Here is a 12728-nt window from a genome sequence, read left to right on the forward strand (position 1 = left end):
TTACTTTCTTGAGAGTTGGGTTATGTAATTTACAAGATGTTAATTACATTTTAGCCAGCATGTTCTGGTGATTTCAGTGTCAGTTTTGGTTTCCCATTTGTTCAAAAATGCGTCCAAAACCGCACTTTTAAAAGGTCACTAATAACAGCCTTCAAATGAAGTTAATGCTGTGGTCGCAACCTAATCATGCTTTCCCAAGCCTTCATAAACTACAGTAATTTCTCTCTTAACTTGCTAGTTTTTGAGGCCCACTGATAAGTGAAGGTATCCAATCATTTATTCTTTCTATTTATCTGCTTACCTATCTAATCATTCTGTACCCACATGCATCTTAAGGAAGTTCTCTAATGGGTTCATATTTGAAGCTTCATTTTATATACTACAAAAACCTGTCAAATATCAACTACTGAACTCTGGCATGTTTAAATTTCTGTGTAGCCTAACTTTATGTAATAAATTTCTAATTAGAAAGTGACATGCAATTGGAATTATTCTAATGTGCATAATCGTTGAAATAGATTTAAAGTACTTAACGGGAGGGAGTGGGGAAAGCTAACTGCCCTTCCATAGGAGCTGTCTGTGGCAGTGGTTTTGAGTGTTACAGTGACGGGTGGGTGCTACAAGCATAGTTCTTGAGGACAGGAGTGATAAAAACCAAGCAATGCATAAAACTGTTCTGCTTAAGACAGAAATAATCTGCCCAAAATTCCCAAACTTTTCCCATTGGTAAACACTGCTTTAGGAAATTCTAGGCCATATGCTTTATAGTACAATTCAGTAAAAATAAAGAAAAAAATTATGTAGCAGATATTGCATTTCACCGCTCTGTCAGGCATATCAGATACAAATTCTTCAGATATAGTCTCAGCCCCTTTTAAGTGTACAGCCCACTTAGGAAGACTGAGGAAAAGTCAACTCACTTTTTAAGGTGAATGATCACTTTCAAATTGTTTTCCTATTTCAGCCCTCCATTTTCAAAGAGGAGTTTGTTTGAAATTAGGTATGTACACGCATGCATGTTCAGTCACTTCAGTCGTGTCCAACTCTTGGCGACCCTATGGACTGTAGCCCCTCAAGCTCCTCTGTCCATGGGATTCTCCAGGCAAGAATACTGGAGTGGGCTGCCATGCCCTCCTCCAAGGGCTCTTCCCTAAATAAGGCTCTGCCTCCAACATGACTCCACATGATAAATGCCTGATGAGAGGTTGGATAATAAAAGATGCCATCTATAACCAGTATCATATTGTTTCCTCTATATTGAGGTCACAGGTATTTCAATGCTAATCTTAGGTATTTCCTAGTTTTTAATTGGTATGAAATTTATAAACAGATTTATTCATAAGTTACAAAAGCAGATTTTTCTTTTTTACACATGTAAGGATTTTTATAACACACTTTCCTGTTGCTAATGGTTAAAATCCTTATGTACCTTACCTGTGCTGCCCGTAGTTCTGCTAACAGATCTGTAAAATTTTGATTTTTGGTGGGCTCTGAATCTTCAACTGCTTGAGACAGGAAACGACTTCTGTGCATCTGTTCTCTGATTTATTTTGAAAATAAATACATATATGTTTACAATGTCTTCCTTTAAGTACAAAATATTCAATTCTTAAAAATTAAAAACTCTTTGCACATCAAAACTGAGTCTCTGAAGATAAACAGTTCATTTGCACTAAAGAATACAATACTGAAATGTTAGAAGAGTATACTTTAAGGGAAATGTTTATGTATAATCTAAAAGAATTGAAACTCTAAGAGTATTGGTGTATTTGTAATATAAAAACATTTCTTGCCAATTTTCAGAAAAAAGAAAATCAATGTCTGGGAAAGACTTACTGCATTGCATTTCCCCTGTGGTGTTCTGTACTCCTTGTCATATCACTCTAGACTCGTTTCTGAGAAACACAAATTGCCAATCATACCCATGGAAACTAACAAATAAAACCAAATACAATCTACTACTGGTTCCTTCAAGTCAGTTTTTCCTTTTTTTTTTTTTTCCAGAGAACATTATACAACAAGTTTAGGAATCTGTATATGATCATCTAAGTCTAAAGAAACAATTTATTCCATTGTGGAAATTCATTTAGAGCCTCAGGTTTGGAGCCAGGAATAGATCTTCTCTTTTAGAAGCCAGGCAATATAAGATATAAAATTTTAAAATATTTTATTGAAGCATCTGGGAAGAAAGCAGATGTAGAAGCCCTGAGGCATCAGAACTATGCAGATTATTAGCTTTGGCATGGGGGTCACACTTACCAGGAGAAAGGGGTGACCCCCCCAATTTATACAAAAGTGCCCTCAACTTGCCAACCTGTGTACTTTCTAGCTTTGTCTGCGACAAGGTGTGCCTTTTTCTACTGTGCATGAAAGATCAGTGTGAGCTAACAGCAGCCTTGTCTCTTATGCCCTAAATTATCTTGCAAAAAAATGGAAGTAGTATGTAAATAAACATAATGTACATGACATTCACAGTCCAAGACGTTTCTTCAGATAGTAGTTCTATCTGAGATTTCAGGTGTTTAGGTGAAATGATGCACAGCTGGCAGTCACTTCCTAAAAGAAGACAGAACCCTAGCCTGCCCATGTTTGGTGGTTCAGCTCTTTCACTTAGTATATTAAAGATGGACATAGTAACATCCCAAAGACCTTACAGTCTGAAGTATGATTGGTTCCTAAGTGGGTGCTAGCGCTCTGTCAGCCTGCCGTGGTATGTTTGTTGTAATAACTCCCAGGTTCTTTCTCTGGAGAAATTTCCTTGCCAAACAGCAGCTCCTGCCCCCTGCCCCAGAGGATACCTGCGAGCTGCTTCCTGGGGCCCACTTCATCCAGTGACAGACTGCCTTGAGGGGTTCAAAGGGCTGTTCTCCACTTGACTCAAGTAGGGACCAACTATGTAATGAAATCTGTTCTCCTGCATGTCCTGGTGAAGAGTGGAATGAAGCCAGCCTCCAGCCGAAACCCAGTCTCACTGATTTTCCTGCTCACCAACCACCCCAATCCTCACCTCATCTCGCTTCTCTTGCCCCTTCTCCTAAGAGTTATCTTCCAGAAAAGCACCTCCACAAAGATCCCCATCTCAAGCTCTACTTGTATGCAATCTGACCTAACACAGTAAATAATACTGTAGTTTATTATTATTATATTATCTAAGTATCTCAGGTTTAAAAGGAATAATTCAGTTTCCTGAAATTGATGTGAAATTCTAATACCAATATATTGAAAATACTAAAGTATGTACTGATCATTGAACACCAAAGAGAATCACTGAATATGAAAAATGTAAAAGTTACAAAACTGTAAATCAGTGTACAACTTCTAAAATTTCTAAGTATAACTAAATGTATTATTAATATAATAATAAAATGCTTAGAAACAGCCAAAGTATATTTGATCTTAAGAATTTAAAAAGGACTTACTTTAAGGCAGCTAATTCACTGAATAAATTCTGGTTTTCCTTGAACATTCGCTCCTCATTTTTCTTGTTTTGTTCTTGGAGATCTTTCACTTGATTATACAATTTTTCATTTTCCTTTTTAAAAACAGAAAATTACATTTTAGTTAAAAACCAGTAGTACTTATGTAAGTTTATTTGCTTATAAAAGATGTATCCTTTAAGCAATTTTAAAGGCTTTTCAATTTCTTCAGTTTTTGAGTAAGCAAAATCTTTTTCTAACTTTTTGTCTCAGAAGAAAATCTGTAAACCGAGAACAGTTCTTTCTAAAATGTTCAAAATCATTAGTTGAAAAAAAATTCCCCAAATCAAAGAGCCCATCAGAGTAATGTACTGCATTTCAGGTGAGTAAATGGACCAGTGACTGCAGGAAGAACCATATCCTGACTTGTGTGCTGTCCGCACACTCTTTTTCCTGTTTTTGGCCCATTTTTCTGCAGTGAGGTGACTGGACGTAACCACAGTGGGTATCCATGTTTGTTTCTGGAACTTTATGTGAGCAGGGAGTTAGAGACTGGGTGCCTCCAGAAGATCAGGGCAGTGAGTATATAGACTAGACCCAGTACAGCATCTGGCCTGAGCGAAAGAGGGACTCAAACAGTGAGGATAGGGGAGAAAGTACCCATCTGTGCTCAGATGCTCTGGCTTATTAACCTCTTTAAAATCAAGAAACTGATGAAAAGCAAGGACCACTGAGGATTTCATGAAAACCATGAACTGTCTCACCATGTCTGGCCAGTGCCTGACACATAGTTTGTGGTTGATTTTCAGCAGAATTAATGAAACTCAGAAAAACACATACATACATAGACACATCAATTTCATGTTATCTTTATGGGAGTGGGTGGTTGGCAAAATCATAGGTCTGTGAAATCCTGCTTTAAAACCCATGCTGTGTATATAGCAAGCTCAGAATGGCAGGGAGGGTTTGGAAGGTTCTAACTCCAGGGTGGGGTATCTTGCAAAATCCATACTATTTCATTTACAGCTAGAATATCTGGGGACTTCTCAGGTGGTTCAGTGGTTAAGATTCTGCCTGTGTTCCCAACGCAGGGGCCTTGGGCTCAATCCCTGGTCAGGGAACCAGATCCCACGGGCCGCAATGAAGAGTTCACATGCCGCAACTAAAGATCACACATGCTGCAAAGAAGGTCAAAGGTCCTGAGTGCCCCAACTGAGACCAGTGAAAAAATAAATAAATAGTAAAAAGGAAAGCTGTAATTTCTGATGTGATAATGCTTTCTTTGGATGTCCCCAGAATGAAAATGCGTATTATTGTGAGGCTGGATGCTTAGGTTACAGTTGTCAAAAGAGGAAAAAGGAGTAAGACAGAGGAAAAGGATAGAGAAGTTAAAAAAAAAAAAAAAAAAGTGGTCAGGAGGAAACTAAGACAAGTCTCATGCTGGAACATCGCCAAACCTGCCCCGGCTGACTGTCAACACCACCAAGACTCTATCATCACAGAGAACAAATGTATGGCTTCCGCAGAACATACACATTTTCTCCCATTTAATTCATTTTTTAGTTCTACTCTCAAGGCATTGGCAATTGATTTCAGATTTATAGTTCTCAATATAGTATCAAAAGTAGCCAATATTATCTATGGAAAAAAAAAAAAAGATCCCCTGGAGAAGGGAGTGGCAACCCACTCCGTATTCTTGCCTGGAGAATCCCAAGGACAAAGGAGCCTGACAGGCTACAGTCCCTGGGGCTAGAAAGAGCTGGACACAACTGAGTGACTAACACTTTCACTTTCAAAGGAAAAAAAGAGTTTCTAAGGAAATCTGACTATTAGAATTAGTAACAGGCCAACATGCACAAACTGGTTACTGTGTGGAAGGCAGGAAGAGGTTGATCTGCAGTCTTATTTTAATTTCACAACCACTGTGAGACAGGCATTATTATCCTCATTTCACAGATGAGGAAACTGCCTGAGAGAGGTAATGTGATTTGCCTAAGGCTATAGAGCAGGTATGAAGCAAAATCTAAAATCAGATTTTTTTGAATCCAGAACCCCTGCTCTTAACCACTTTAATTCTCCCCATAAAAAATGCACAGACTAGTCAAATTATTACTTCCTTACATTGCCATTACCTGTTAAATGGATGCAGAAATATTTTTAAAGGCCTTATTTTTATAATCAAAGAATCTCAAGACAAACTAACTTTGTGCTGAAGAGCCATACCTGCTGATATCCTTGAAGAAGCATCTCTTGTTCTTGTATTTCTTTTTGGATTTGCTTCAATTTTTCTTCAGTGACAGGATCAGTTGTTTCTCCCAAATGTAACCACCTGTGTTTTTTGTTTGATTCTTCAAAACTACTCAACTTTGAGAAAACGCAGGTATTGTTTCATTTGGGGAAGAAAATGATACAGTGAGAAGTGAGGAAGAACATCAGAAAACTCCAGGTGTATAGACCTAAGACTGTCTTATAAGCACACTAGAATTATCGTAACACCAACTACAATTAAGTCACTACAGGGATGCTTTGTACTGATGGTTCTAACGGTGGAAGTAACTCAGAAATGCTACACAGGGTCACTTTCCTGAATCTAGAACTTCTACAGCTTTCTTTCTGAAACTGCTGTCTTCCCTGAAGGTCACACTGAACCAAGTGATTAGTTTTCAAAAAGGACTGCTAAGAAGAAAACTATCAAAACGATCCCCCCCCAAGGATTTCATGTAGGCTCTTTTGTAAGGAGGCACCGTCAGGAACCATGTTCATGTTTTATGCAGCAAATATATCAAGTCAAGAGGCCCCAGGAACAAGAAAATAACAATGCATTTAGCAGGGAGTACAAGTTCTTTTTAATAAATAAAAGGAGAAATAGGACAATGTGTCTAGTACCTTGGCTTGAAGAATATAATTGTCTTGATTCAGTCTGAAGAGTTCCTTTTCCTGTTGTCTCTTTAGTTCCTCCATCTTATTTTCCAGCTCTTTCTCCTTTTCTGAGAAAGTGACTTTAATTTGTTCAATTAGAGCTTGGGCACCCTTCCATTTTTCCTCTGCTTCCTGAACTCTTTTAAACATAAGCAATTCTGTCTCCTTGTTCCCATCATGGTATCCTGAAGAATCCTTTTAATGAAAAGCATTACTTCATTATGTAGAGTTACATAGGAGATTCAAACATGGGTGGTTAGGGGAAAGAAACCCCACAAAGAATAAAAATGACATGTTTAACAATGTTCTACTAATCAAGAAGATCAATACATGTTCAATAAAAGTGATAAGTATCTGTCAACACAAAAGAAGTTTCAAATATTTCATTTTTTATAATTGCTTCAATGTATATAGAACATAAAACAGTATGAATATTATTTTTAAATTTAATACCTACATTCTGAAACTGAACACAGGAGTCAGCTTCTGTGGGGCCCTCAGACGACTTAGGAGTAGCCAGCCAACTTTCAGTTTGGGGAGCTGGTTTACCCAAAGATGCAGGCTTGATCAGCTTTGTTGCAGGTAAGATTTCTAAATATTGTAAACAATGGATAAAAGCACCACAAATACAAACCATGTTGAGTGTATATTCAGGCAATTATTTAACAATAAGTACTAATGAGGACACGAAGACAAATGAGCATCTCAAAGGAGACTAATGCCTAACAAACACTGCAAGGCATCTGTTTCATTGCACTTGAACTCCAGTCCATAATCAACATTCTATTCAATTTGACACAGAAGGTTCATTGACCCAAGATTCATATTAAATGACAGATGGAGCTCAATAAATGTGAGGAGAATGTGGATTAGGGTAATTTCAGGTTTTACTATTTTTCAATAAGTTATCGTTTTAAATGTTCATAGCAATAGCAAATAGAAGTATTTAAACAATTAATCAAAGAGCAGCTGATAATGAAATATTTCAGTTCAGATTAAAGTATGCTTTCAAAGCACAATTTTTATAAATAATGTATATCAAGATATAGTATCACTGGAATAATATGAATTTCATGCAAACCTCGTAACAAGTAGTTTAAAATCTGATTAAAAATAAATAAAACTGCTATATCCTGTTTATTAAATTAGAAAAAATGTGGTTCACACACACACACACACACAAACACACACACATATATTCCAGTCAAATTTTCAGTTTTTAAGGTACCTTGTAAATCTTAAAAAAAGAAGAAATAATTCTAAGACCAATAAGTTACTCAGTTTATAATGAAAAAAAATTAACAGAAATACTGAGAAGAGATCCTCAGGCCCATATTCTAATATTACAGTTTCTGAACTGAATACTGCATGAACATGTACTTGACTGCCTTCGATACAAATGAAACATTTGAAACTTAAATATTTCTTCAAGATGCTAACTTTTTAAATGCAAGGTTGACTTTTTCATTGAAGTTAAAACACAAGGTCATTAAAGATTTGGAAATATAGAAAAGTCAAAAGAAACAACAAGTCCCCAACAGGACCTCACCCTGAGATTTCCTTCTACTCTCTTCCAGGCCTGCCATTTTTTCCTCATATAGTAGTAATCATATTTAATTGGACTGAGTGTTGTGGAAGGTTTTTCTGGAGAAAATTTCTTACACTGTTCATAAATATACAGTTTGAGTTATTGTGAAAGCAGGCGTTAAACCTTCCAAGTCACTGGAGGTCCATTAACATGGCCAACGAATGGTGTGTGATCTGCTAGCATTGTGATTCTTCCAAGGACATGGCAGCCAAGAGTGACAAGTGGTTCTTGCTCAAGCTGCAGTCAACCAGCGCTTTGATGCCAGAATTGTTCTTTCCTGAGTTCTTAATTTTGGTCTCCCTAAGTAATTATTTTCAGTAACAGTACATGGACAGTATCTTTTCTCTTTATACATGAAAGAAAATTTGCTTGGATATAAAATTCAAATGTGAAAAGTGCAGTGCTTGGAACTTATGAGCCCTTCTTGAAAAAACAATGGATTAAGAGAATTCAGTCAAATAAGAAACCAATCAAAATAATTCTAGAAAGTGATGGCTAAGGGACTGGTGAAAAGCATTCTGGTCCTTTAACAGCCGGAACCAAGACCCACATACAAAAGCTGTGGGGAATTACAGTTGCTAGAGAGAATATAATAGATATATCTTGAACAAGTAAAAATAAAACCAACAAAAATGAGCGGCAGGCATGTGAGTGGGGGTTTTATTAACTCATATTCATAGAAGAGAAACTGATAATGTATAGAATTGAAAAATGTAGGTAAAAACAACAACACGGTTTTGGCAACCTTTCAGGGGTTTTCATAGTCTATTTTATTAAAATGATCTTTTGGGATATAGTATTTCTTAGGAGGAAGTTTCTTTTTCTTCTTACAGATTTAAGTAAAACTAAATCTAATATTTATTTTAAAAGAACTTATGAAATGTGATCTATTCTTATAAAATGTTTTGTTTGTTCATTCACATGCTTGCCTTTCTCCTTCCTTCTAGACATTTCACAGAAAAGTAAGAGAGAAAGCGAGACCCCAGGAGACTTCTCAGAGGAAGGGATTAGAGGTCCACAGGTTGAGAACAGGAGGAAAGGATGCTTGTGTTAAGCCAGAAATTACAATTCTGTGTCTCCAGAAGACCCGCCCATGACTGCTGTTCCCCTGCTGATATGGGTCAGTCCCAGCCTTTCCAGCTTACACGCATGAGTTTCTGCAGCGAATATGCATGAGCACAGACAGAAGAAAAGAATCTTTGATGCTGAAAGAATTTTAAATACAGTCAAAGTGGCCCTGAAATTGACAGTTGCGGGGAAAGGCAGGGAAAACACTCTAAGGCAGAAGTAAATTTTCCAATGAGGTTATTTCTCCTCTGACAACTATTGTTACCAGATAACAATGATGGAACTGGTCACCTATTCGATTTAATCACACAGAAAAGGACAAAATGCTTCTGGCTCTATTGCTCTCCCTCTCCCAATGAAGTCCAAAGGCAACAGAAATGTGGGTCTAAGTCAAACATCTCTATTTCTTTTACTTGCATCATGGGCTTCTACGTGGAAAATTACCCTTGCCTACTGCCAACATATTAAAAAATGACTGGATTAGGAAATAACTAGATTAGGAGGCACTGTGATGAGAGGTGGGAGGAGAAGGGGGCAACAGAGGATGAGATGGTTGGATGGCATCACTGACTTAATGGACATGAGTCTGAACAACCTCCAGGAGTTGGTGATGGACAGGAAAGCCTGGTGTGCTGCAGTCCATGGGGTCACAAAGAGCTGGACATGGCTGAGTGACTGGACTGAACTGAACTATGATGTATAGAAGTAGGCATTCTGTGATCCAGAAAACATCTTGACTCTCCAAGTCTATACTGAACAAATACCCAGGGATTTCTTTCTGGATCAACCTTCACCTGTACATTGCCACTTGATTCTGAATTGATAGCTCTGCTCTGGCAAACATTTTGAATATTACAAAGCCAACCAGATGAGAAGGGATTGGATTCTCCTATCTTATACTCACTTCCTATACTTTCTGGGTTTCTTTCAGGAAGACACAGAACTAACGATGAAAAACCTCCTGAACTCAATAGAACTGAATCTTTCAGAAATGGAATGTAATACCTTACAATTCATGTTTTTTTCTATTAATAAGGAAAGTTCATAGAAGGAGAAAGGAAACAAAGAAAGCAGAGAACAAGGAAAATAATATACTAGATGTATAGAATGATTACCTTTTTTCCTACTTTGATTTGAGGCAAGAATAGATCTCAAGGTTTTGCTCTTCATGATGTCCTTTGAAGTTTTCTTTTCAAGATTAGAAAATGTCTTGAATGGTGAACTGGGTTTGCCATACCCTGAACTCCTAACTGATGCATATAATCCACTCTGGGGTTTTCTTTTAAATAAAGGAGGTGCACTTTTGGTCTTCTTGTATGGTAGCTGTTTACCAGTTACAGTCCCTTCTTCTCCAGACTCGAGTTGAGATCTTAAAGTCTACATACAAGTACAAACTCTTTAGTACTTAAATAAACTTCAACTACAGTTGCAAATAAGATTAACAGGTAGCAAAATCATAGTGATAACCAAAGAACATAATTCATAGAAGGCAAACCATTATATTAAAGTTCTCTAAATTCATCAGAATTTTAATATTTGGAACCAACATTTTCAAAATCAAGAGTAAGACAAAGCAAAATAATAAAACAAAATAAGCTTGCCAGAAAGCAATGAATGAACATGGAAGAAAACAGAGAACAAGTTTTGAAATGACAAAAATCTTATCTTTCTTCTCCAGATCTCTCAATGTAAAAATGTATTAGTACCCTGCCTTATTCTATAAGGTGATAGTTTATGGTAAACACATAACTCAAAACTGTAAAATAAAAACGGAATGCTGTGGTCATGGTCTGATTATATATAATCAGAATAAATCAAGAACAGAGAAAAAAGGAACAGTGAAATGTAAGTTTCTCAAGAGCTGTGAACAGCATGTATATGAAATGCCAACTCACCTCTTTTGTAGAACAGAGACTACTAGACGACTGTAAAGCACTAAAATGATGAATACATATAATTTTCTTCTGCTCCTCAAACTCTAGACTATGTTCACTAAAAAAATGAAAATGTAAAGAATGGCTTCTAAAAGAGAGCTAATGCTACAGTGGTATTTTTAAATTTGGGGACCGCAGAGTGTTATGATAGATACTTCTCACAGATGTCCAGGATTTATGTGGACGTCAGTATGTAATCAATCCCACTAGCTTAGGAAGTACATACTTCTCAACAGTATTTACGTAACTTCATTTATCAGAATGTCAAATCAATGCAAATTATAAAAACTTACCTTATTTGTTTTGTCATCCTGAGGTAATAATGAAGGACCAACAGATATTTTTTTCTTCAAAATATCAAGGTACATTTTATCTATTTGTTCTTCCACAGCATTTACTCTTGGATAATTATTTTCTGTAACTTCATTTGTTGCCTTTTCTAAAACTACATTCTCTTCATTTTTGTCCAACAATTGGCTCACAGTTTGTGGTTCTTGAGACACAACATTTGGGTTAATCTTAAGGGGTAAAGGGCTAACAAATTCAGTTTCTTTATTCTCAGTGAGTTTCTTATAGCTATAAAACAAAACAGGACACAGAGAATGAACCCTATATAAGTCCTCAAATATCAGTTTTAATAATATGTGTATACACATTATATATAAACATATTTACATTAATATATAACATTAAATATATTTAATATATTTAATATTTGTAAATGTTTAAATTAGGTTATTAATGTTAAAGACATTGTTTACAATTCTGGTTAAGACAGTAAACTTATACAGCATCACATAATTGTTTTAAAATAATAATTTCAATGCAGCATAAGGGACTTCATGGTTGACTCTGAGACCTACTTCAAAGGAAAGACAAACCAAACAAGACCGAGATTGCTTTTGTCCAAGAAAAATTTAAAAGTGAATTTCTAAATGGCCTTTTTGTAATATAGCTCATAATGTCAACATGCATTTTAGGCAGGAAAAATATTTTACACATTTCTAGCTTCCCTGGTAGTTCAGCTGGTAAAGAATCCTCCTGCAATGCAGAAGACCCTGGTTCAATTCTTAGTTGAGGAAGATCCCCTAGAGAAGGGATAGGTTTCCCATTCCAGTATTCTTGGGCTTCCCTGGTGGCTCAGCTGGTAAAGAATCCTCCTGCAATGCCAGAGACCTGGGTTTGATCCCCTTGGTTGAGGAGGGCATGGCAACCCACTCCAGTATTCTTGCCTGGAGAATGTTCATGGGAGAATCCCCATGAACACAGGAGCCTGGTGGGCTACAGTCCATGGGGTCATAAAGAGCCAGACATGACTGAGCAACTAAGTACACACAACAGAAGAAATAAATAAGTAACCATAATTTAAATCAAGGCATAAAACATAAATATTAAAATGAATAATTTCACCCACAGTACAGGAAATTTTTAAAGTGAAACAAGAAAAATCACTAGGACTTTAAAATAAAATCATTCCTTTAGTTTAAAACACTTAAATGCAATGTTACATTTCAGATCTGCTGCTGCTGCTGCTAAGTCGCTTCAGTTGTGTCCAACTCTGTGCGACCCCATAGACGGCAGCCCACTAGGCTCCCCCGTCCCTGGGATTCTCCAGGCAGGAACACTGGAGTGGGTTGCCATTTCCTTCTCCAATGCATGAAAGTGAAAACTGAAAGTGAAGTCGCTCAGTTGTGTCCGACTCTTCATGACCCCATGGACTGCAGCCTACCAGGCTTCTCCGTTCATGGGATTTTCCAGGCAAGAGTACTGGAGTGGGGTGCCATTGCCTTCTCCAACATTTCA

At 36.9% G+C, this 12728-nt stretch overlaps 1 protein-coding gene across 4 annotated transcripts in view; it reads right to left on the minus strand.

The window, feature by feature from the left end:
- The window catches only part of CEP162 (centrosomal protein 162), a 93080-nt gene that overhangs the window by 31387 nt on the left and 48965 nt on the right, over window positions 1–12728 (minus strand). For all 4 annotated transcript variants that reach the window (XM_006054742.4, XM_025294569.3, XM_044924256.2 and 1 more), the window contains 7 exons: window positions 11219–11501; window positions 10107–10368; window positions 6793–6926; window positions 6303–6530; window positions 5640–5780; window positions 3420–3532; window positions 1435–1540 (listed from right to left, as the gene is read on the minus strand). In XM_006054742.4, the coding sequence (XP_006054804.4) occupies window positions 1435–1540; window positions 3420–3532; window positions 5640–5780; window positions 6303–6530; window positions 6793–6926; window positions 10107–10368; window positions 11219–11501 (1267 nt within the window). The remainder of the gene's footprint in view (window positions 1–1434; window positions 1541–3419; window positions 3533–5639; window positions 5781–6302; window positions 6531–6792; window positions 6927–10106; window positions 10369–11218; window positions 11502–12728) is intronic.

The sequence above is a fragment of the Bubalus bubalis genome, chromosome 10 (genome assembly GCF_019923935.1).
Source record: "Bubalus bubalis isolate 160015118507 breed Murrah chromosome 10, NDDB_SH_1, whole genome shotgun sequence".
Taxonomy (NCBI): domain Eukaryota; kingdom Metazoa; phylum Chordata; class Mammalia; order Artiodactyla; family Bovidae; genus Bubalus; species Bubalus bubalis.